The sequence below is a fragment of the Mya arenaria genome, chromosome 12 (genome assembly GCF_026914265.1).
Source record: "Mya arenaria isolate MELC-2E11 chromosome 12, ASM2691426v1".
In the NCBI taxonomy this organism is placed as follows: domain Eukaryota; kingdom Metazoa; phylum Mollusca; class Bivalvia; order Myida; family Myidae; genus Mya; species Mya arenaria.
The window spans coordinates 64,636,862-64,645,712 of NC_069133.1; the positions used below are offsets into that span (position 1 = coordinate 64,636,862).

General features: G+C 34.4%; 1 protein-coding gene across 1 annotated transcript; it reads right to left on the reverse strand.

The window, feature by feature from the left end:
* Window positions 1-3,259: 3,259 nt before the first annotated feature.
* Window positions 3,260-5,362, reverse strand: LOC128211091 (uncharacterized). The gene has a single exon (XM_052915512.1). The coding sequence runs from the start codon at window positions 4,362-4,364 to the stop codon at window positions 3,606-3,608; it is 759 nt and encodes a 252-aa protein (XP_052771472.1). The 5' UTR covers window positions 4,365-5,362; the 3' UTR covers window positions 3,260-3,605.
* Window positions 5,363-8,851: the final 3,489 nt, after the last annotated feature.

Genomic DNA, 8,851 nt, shown 5'->3' on the forward strand with positions numbered 1-8,851 from the left:
AAAAACATATTCCTCATCTACATGTACTGAAGCATTCCCTAGTTTTAATTTAGGTACATTGTTACTAGTATTATAAATAAGTTCATTAGAAACCAGGACAGAGTATTTGTTTGCATTGTGTTCGCCATCGCAATGAATAACCGTTCGCGGAATACGATATGAGAAGCATGTCGTCGGCCATTGTAGCGAAGCTGATAAGGTTTTTGATGATACAGCATTATGTATACATGTAGGTATGTGTTTGTCTAAGTAATAGTTAAATTACATTACTTTAAATATTAATGATTAAGAATGAGCGGAGTGAGCGTAGCGAACAAGCCCTTCTAAATCATTAAGATTTTTGTTCAGGTCATCTAGCTGTCTTATAATACAACCTCAATGACTGATACATTGTCGACGCAAAATCTGACACAGGGATTTTGTATCGGATGTGCAATTTCATTGGCTGAAAATGAAGATTGTATTCTACGCTCACTCAGCCCATTCGTAATCATCAATATTTTAATTTATGTCATCTAACTATTACTTACCAGTTGTAAACGGCCAATACTAATCACGAGCTGGCGATAAACTCCTTGGTCAAGATTATTTTTATTCTTATTTCATAAAGACATCCGCACCTTTTACCACGTAAGTCGTGCTTAGGAAGTTCAAGAATGTTTCCACAACTTAGCAATGTTGGAAATATTGTTCCTTTGTCCGTCGGACAGTTTAAATGTGTATTTCTGAAAATATGGACATATATGTAGCATACGTGTTAAAGTTCTTGTTCTACTCGAAAAAAATCTAAAAACTATGTATCGACCGACCAACCTTGGTCGTGGGAGAGAAAACAACGTCTGGCCGTGTATCACAACTCCTCTGTTACTAGTATTTAATAATGGTTATCAGTTGATCTTGAGCCTTTATTAATACTCACATGTCCCGCTGCGTATGATTTTTATATACTTCGATACGCTGGCGCGTGCATGTCGCTAAGGAGGCACGTGACACCCTAGGAAGACAACTTAACTATAAAGTCGAGCGCCGCTGGAGCCTGGACAAACACCAGAGGGAGGCTCTAAAAAGGGCAACCCTTCCGTCTTTAATGTGGGACCTCCCAGATCTCTTAGATCGCGACACTTGCATCATCGATATTACGTATTTAGCGTGTATATCATTCGTTTGCATCGAACGAAGTAAAATCGTGGGAGGTGGTCAAATCATTATCAGTCATGTAGGCGCGGACAGACCATCATAAAACACCAATAGAAGTTGATTGAAAACGTTGAGCCAGTTGGTCTACCGGTTAGTATGGTGATCTGATACAAATGGTTTAGGCGTAAACTAATTCCGTTTATGACGAGAATGCAGTGTGTTTTCATTTTTCGTGAGCAATGGCCATATTTTTGTGATGAAACATAATACTTCATCTAGGAGTATCGGTACACACATATATTGGTATATATTAAGGAAGAATTAATCATGCATTGCCATAACAAAGTATTAGTGATAGAAACGGATGTCAGACCTTTGTATAAAAACATCGGGAATTCGAGATGTTACTTTGTACTGTATGTGCTATGTAAAAAGTATTTATACAACTACATGAATCGATCGTTTTGTATAAAAACAATGCTAAATGATATACAAGTGGTATATGTTACACCCTTCTTGTAATTACACTCATTAATCACCGGTTATGTTCGATGCCTTTCAGTCGAGAGTATTTGTGACCAATTCATCTCCTTCGCCGTAGTGATAATACGATGGATAGCACGTTTTCCACTGATACACTCATTTTAAACCTATTTGCACTCGCGTGAACCCACTAAGGGTCAGACAAGTATGCAGTGTCCAATGTCGCATTATATGTAGTTTGCTTTAACTATGCTTTGTAGTTTTCGCTACTATGCGCACCTATTCAAATTATAATATGGAATACATCGAGTGGCTTCAAATCAATGATGATTCTTTATTGTTATACTTATTTTAAAATCAAACTGTTGATTACATTTATCCATTCACAACTCTGGATAAAACTAACCATAGAGTCCCAAATATAAATATCAGTGAATAATGCGAACACGCCCACAGGAGCTACGTAAGCACCTACTTTGACCTTGTTCAAGGCGTCACCGTTCTGTTAAATATCAAACCGTCGATATCTTCGTGGTACTAAAACTCGTATGGTAAACTTTTGCAGTCGCATTTTAGGGACTTGTAAAAAATGATAATCACAAGGCCTTTTTTTTAAAATCCATTCACATTCAAACATTCACATGTAAAGAGCGCTCAGGAATAATTGAGATAATTACCAAGTATACCTTATGAAATGTTTTATTTTATTTTAAAATATATATTAGTATAATGGTTTCGACCTTGAGCTTCTTTGTCACAAAATTATGCGTCTGCAACCACACAAAATAATCTTGCCGATATCTATCAATTTACCTAATCACAAATTTGATATCTAAGTGAGACATTCTAGCTAAGCTTTACTTAATTCCCTGTATTCTCCGTATCAGTTTGAATAGCAATGCAATTTCATATTCTGCCATCTCCTCTTACATACATGTACATAATTGATTAACAAGCACATTTGTTCAAAAAATGTAGACAAGACTTGTATGAAGCAGTGACAAAATGTTAAAGCTATACGATACCTGTTATGAATTAGAAATTTTGCGTTATTTCAAAGGCCAAACGGAGGCCGTCTTTAGCGATTTGGCATAATCTTTTACTTGTCACATTGAGCTTACTTTTGAAAGGGCGGGCTTAATAACCGAAACTCATCTGAACAATGATTTTTTTACAAAGGTCGACGTCAACCTGCCAATTGAACCGTAGCCTTCAATCACGATGAAAAGAAAAGCGCAGTGACTAACGAAACTGAAGGATTGAAGCTGACTTCCCTAAGCTGCCATTGACGTGGTACTAATGAATTGTTTCTTTGGTGCAAAGTAGGCCTTGCGAGCGCACACGTTTTGCTAAGTGTATTAGCATTATGATCTTTAATAGTATCATTAAAACGTCTTATTGTTTTACTATTCGTTTGGTCAGTGTTCTTCAAATGAAACAACGACCTATGTTGTAACAATCAAACCGATTCGTCTGTCCACATTTTCTCGGGCTCATATAGAAGGACTTTTGTTGAGGGCTCCACATTTCATGATTTTGTCAAATAGACACGTTTAGAAGAAATAAAAAAATATACCAAACAGACATATCAAAAACAATATAGTGGTTTTCGTTATGACAAACTAATTAATAAGCGTCATTTTATATTTAGTTTTATTAACGGATACATAATACATGTACAGGTATATGACAGTAAGGAATAAGCATTTTATGAAAATTCATGCTTCAACTCAAGATAACTGTTATTAAATGGTGAATCTTTAATAAATCAAAGTATTAAAATAAACCAATTGCACGCATTTATTTCTGCATGTAACACATCGATAATTTACAATTTAATAAATGAACATTGTTCATTCGAAATGACAACATTTAAGGCGTTTTTTATTTGCATTGGATAAATAAAACGCGACAAATTGCCCTTTAATCCGTGTGAGATGATCTATATATTTTATCTAGCACCTGAAAAATGTTTATTGCACAGCTCAAAACTCTGTGTATATCCAGTTAGGAAATACCAGATTTGACGAGTCCAAGTTTTCTGTTTTGAATTGATGGCCACAGTTGATCGATTTTTGTAAACTCTGCGTAGTTTTCAGCCACTGTTCTGTTTTTACCCGAGAAGGAAGTTTCTGTTTATTCAATGTGTCTAAAAGACCGGGCGTAACTGGCCGATAGCGCGCCCGACACGGATTGAATCGACTAAATTGCGTCGCCTTCAAATAGTCCTCATATGGGGCACCAAGCAATCGCTCATCTTCAGGCGACGTCGCAAAAACAAGGCGATCTGAATTCGCATTTGCATTCGTTTCATAGTTAAATTCCATGATTATTTCAGGTAAACTTAAATTGTTTGTGTTTGATCGACGGATGTTTCCATTTTGATATTTTCCGCATTTGGACACATGATCGTTCCCAGTCTCATCCTGTATTTCCAAAGTAGAATTAGGACTCGGATGTGATCCTGAGCTATTGCTTATACTGTTTCGACAAATTACACCTTGTCTTAAGGAGATCGATCCGCCTGGTTTTACTCGAGGTAGTTTAATATCTTGTCTGTATGGGTCAACAATGAAACCGCTTGAACTATGATTAACATCCGCATATCGTGTGTTTATAGAGTCGAAAAGACTTCGTCTCGCCGCTTCTTTTCTTCTCGACTGACCAAGTCGTTGGAAGTTTGCAGGCGCACTTTTTTGTCCATTGCTTGACCGATGATCATGAAGATCCTTATACACTGACATTTTTATTTATCTCCTGAAATCCACAACTGACCACATGGACACATTGTGACCAAACGTACGGTCTTTACCAACTGATTCCTGTGCCACTGTATCCTGTTTTCAATGTTTTGATTAGCGTTATTAGGTTGAATTGACCGATTATTTTATTGTATTCCGGTTTGTTTAGCACAGGTTTATTCCTTTAATGGCAGTTGTTTTTATCCATATTGAATTATGAACTATCAAACTCGCTATACACTATGGCCTTGTCTGATAACAGTGATCGAACACCGTCTTTATGTTTACTTTCAGTGACCAAATATTTGTAACTCCTCAACTATTCCACCAATCCTCCTAGTTTGTTTTTCACTCACTTCACATAGATGCCATCCGCATTCGTGGCTTCGACTGGAGTACAAATATGATAGTTCAACGGGTTTATTAAATACAAATATTATCCATAACTGTATTTATTGCCTGATTGATATCAGAAATCGATATTTGCTCTTTGCTTCTTTCGCCAGTTTTATTTCACGTCAGAATTAAGCCTCTTATTCATGGTCAATAAAGAGATTCGCCGATGAAAATGGCTGGTGATAAGATTGTTCTTCCACGTTCTATATTCATTGGTACACGGTGGTTTGTATTGTTATTGAAATCCCGACATTCACAATTATGACATCTTTACTATTATTATTATTCCACAGCGTTCAAATTCTACTCCAAACTTCAATGCACCCTAAAACGAAAAGAAAAAAGAAAATCGTAAATCACAACAATCTATATGTATCTGCTCAGGGCTCCTATGGGTCGTACATTAATTCAGTTACCTCATGGTATGATATATACCCTTTATCCGATTTCTTTTCAATTTTTAGTTTCAATTAGACTTTGTAGCCCAATATATTACTAGTGTAGAATTTCATTATGACTTAATGCGGTATATTGAAATAGGGAGATATCTGATTACTAACATTTAAATAGTATAGTCGTTATTAAAACATGTGAAATTGCAGGCTATTTAATTGACAGAAGCCGCTTTTATAGAAATCTGACAAAGAATAGAAGGCATTTCGTTTAAGCATGTTATTAAACATGGTTCAAGTACATTCTGATCACGATGCGTTTCAAGTTTATAGTTCTATGTTTGTTGATTATAAAAAATAGAAATAAATGACTGGTTTAACTAGAACCTCTTCAACGTTTCTGGTTACTCTGATGCCTGATAGCCGAAAATGGCGTCGAAATGATACACTTATTCTGAAGTATGATCAATTTATCTAAACAATATTTTTTTTATATATGATTGGATATTGACAACTTTCGCTACGATGTTGACAAATTCCGATATAATCATGCATGCTGTCTTCTGATTTATATATAAACCCTCACAGTCTTAAGCATCTGTGCTCAAGTTGATACGCAAATTGTTGTATGAATATATAATATGTATTTGATTTTTTTTTTACATTTTCTCATATCTGTATTTCATTTTATCCAAATTGTTTGATGTTTTTTGATAATTTAAGGAACAATACAAACGTAAAAATCATCGAATACACAATAAACTTTAACACTATATGTTGTAACGAAGTCGGAAAATCTGATTGATTGGACGTATAGAGTGAAGTTGCATTAATGGCCATAATTAGCAGGACTTAAAGCTGCACTCTCACAGATTTACCATTTTTCACAACTTTTTTTTATTTTTTGTCTTAAAAAGAGCAATTTTTGGCGTAAATATCTGCCAACCAATGACATTAGATTGCTGACAGAAAATCAGATCGTAGATTTTCCTATTTCCGGTCGGAAATTAATGTTTTTTGGCTTAAACCGTTACTAACGGTTTAAGAAAAATGCATAAAACATCATTTTTTGAACTTAAATATAAAAAACTGCGATCTTATTTTTTTTAAATTCTTATACAACTAGTTTCCATGGATTTTCGCAAAAATTGCTTCGTTCCAAGACAAAAAATAAAAACGTTGTCAAAACGTTTAATCTGTGAGAGTGCAGCTTTAAAATAAAACAAAAACACGCGCAATGACAACAATTACTCCCCCTGTAACCGATAACTATACTAGCTTGCTCTTAAAAAAATCCAATTTATTTTGATCAAATATTACAATTTGTATCAATAAAGCAAGATATTAGTGTATGTAGCGCTTAGTTAATGTATCGGCCGTATACTTTACATAAACAGATGACGAAGATCAACCACCAAGAGCGGCTCAGACAGTGATCAATAACTTGATGGATCAAAGCCTTTCAATTAGTTTTCCATGCTATAAATTAGTAGTATTTTCTATGACGAGCTAAAACCTTTGAAGTTTGTACAAAAAGGTCACTGTTATATGAAAACATGATTTTTTTAAACTTAAAAGAGACAAAAAAAATGACAAAATGTGCATTAGCTACGTTTTTTAAATTGTAAGAAACAATGTTTATGTAATGTTTCGAAAGATGTAAAAAATATGTGCATACCTTTTATTCACACATAAATCAAAATAATATTCATTGTTCTAGTATTGTAAAATGTTACAAATAAATCCTGTCATACTCTGCTTCGTCTTACGAAATATGTAAAGTTCATGTTATCTCCGTTTATTTCTGTCCGTGGGTAAACATCCTCATAAATCATCCCGGATCTGAACACCTGACCCGTACATTATCAGTTTTCTATTAAATAGCCAACTTCAAATGTCGCTCCGTATCCAAACATAGTTTCCACTTCGATACCTTACTTTTATTAGCATTAAGGAAATAGATTTGTTAACCGAATTTTAAATTAGCAAGACGACATTAAACTCCATCTCTTTATACGAAACATTCTTTACCTATCATATAGATGTTGATCGAGATGCATAAATAAACAGTTATTTATTGTTGTAATCACTTGCAATGTGAATAAAAATATGTGTATGTTTCTAGATCAATTCTTTGAAGTGTTTTATTTTTGGGCTCAAGGTCGAGGTCACGGTCTTTTTTTCTTCATTTTTCATTAAGAGCAACCATTTTATATGAAAGGTTTCCTTTGATCTGCACAAAATGTGTCATTACTATCTCACAGGGTTTTTTGTCTATAGTTAGCGTAGGTTCATTTTCAATTACTATCCATGAACAGTCTAAACTCATTCTATTGATGAATTATGAGCCTCCAAATTAGACCTGTTTCAATAAATATAAAACATATAATAACACTTATTTAATTGAATTTGTAAAATGAAATATTACCTGTAACAGTGAGTACTTATATGACTCTTTTTGGTGTGAATCAATTAGTATTTGTTGTGAACATGCAATTAACAACTTGTGGTTTTCATTTGTTTCTCGAAAATAAATGTTCTTACTCGTTTTTGTTTTTTGAAAAGTGTTTTTTCTTCGGATGCCTGAATGTGTGCATTATTGTCTTGAATATTATACGAAACATATGGACATCACACTGTGGCTGAATATTTTGGTGAAAAATTTAAATGCATCAAAACAAAATATTCAAACCGAAAATCTGAAAAGAAATGTTAGATATATGTTTCTTTACGAAATCGTAAGATCATGACACTAACAAGAGCATTATACACGTATTTGTAAGGCATCCCCAGTAGACATCAGGCGCGACTCAAGTGCTCTTTGCAAATCACTATCTGTGTTTGAGCTAGATACACACTCTTCTTTGTAATTGTTTATCCCTTTCCCACCACCACTTCAAGCCTCCCATAACTGGGTTTATCTCACTGAGTAAATAATTACCGACTTCAAAACACAATACCTTTGGTCGCCTTGCGTTCCATATATAGAACTGACGTGTGTACATTAGTTATGTTTTGATTGTTCACCTCTTGTCTTCAAATATTTAAGTATCACTACATAAATGCAATTTTATAACTTCTAAATCTAATAAAGAAGGTTATCAAATATTGAATATATTCGTAATTGAAATCCAAACTACAACTTGGACCAGCTCTATATAGACTGCTAACCTGAACATGAGAGAAAAACTACGAAAACCCCATTCCGTGATGTGTTTCACTACGGTTAGCAGTACGTGCTATGTGGTATTTGTACTAAGTCACCACGTAGTTCGTCAATAATGTAGCCGTTTATTTCCTGGTAAATCGGGACCATTTTATATGACGAAGTTAATTGTAACTATATCACAGGAATGATGACTTCTCCATCACGACACTTTGAAACAATATTGCTTTTATTCATTCAGGCAAATATCATCATCAAAATCAGATCACGTTTTACTATCATTGCAAGGATATATTTTTTATTTGCAACAAGGCCAATGCAATATGAGTAAGGCATGCTTAGCAATAAGAAGCCAGGTACTGCTACACATTTGATTCCGACGCATTTGTCTTATATATGTACCATCATTGAGTCCTCATCTTTGGGATTTGTGCGTTGTAAACTTCTAAAGAGTCAACCCACGAACATGACTATGAAAGACTAGTAAATGTTTTGGCATTGGTAAAGATCATAGCTCATAGACACACGGTTGTCAA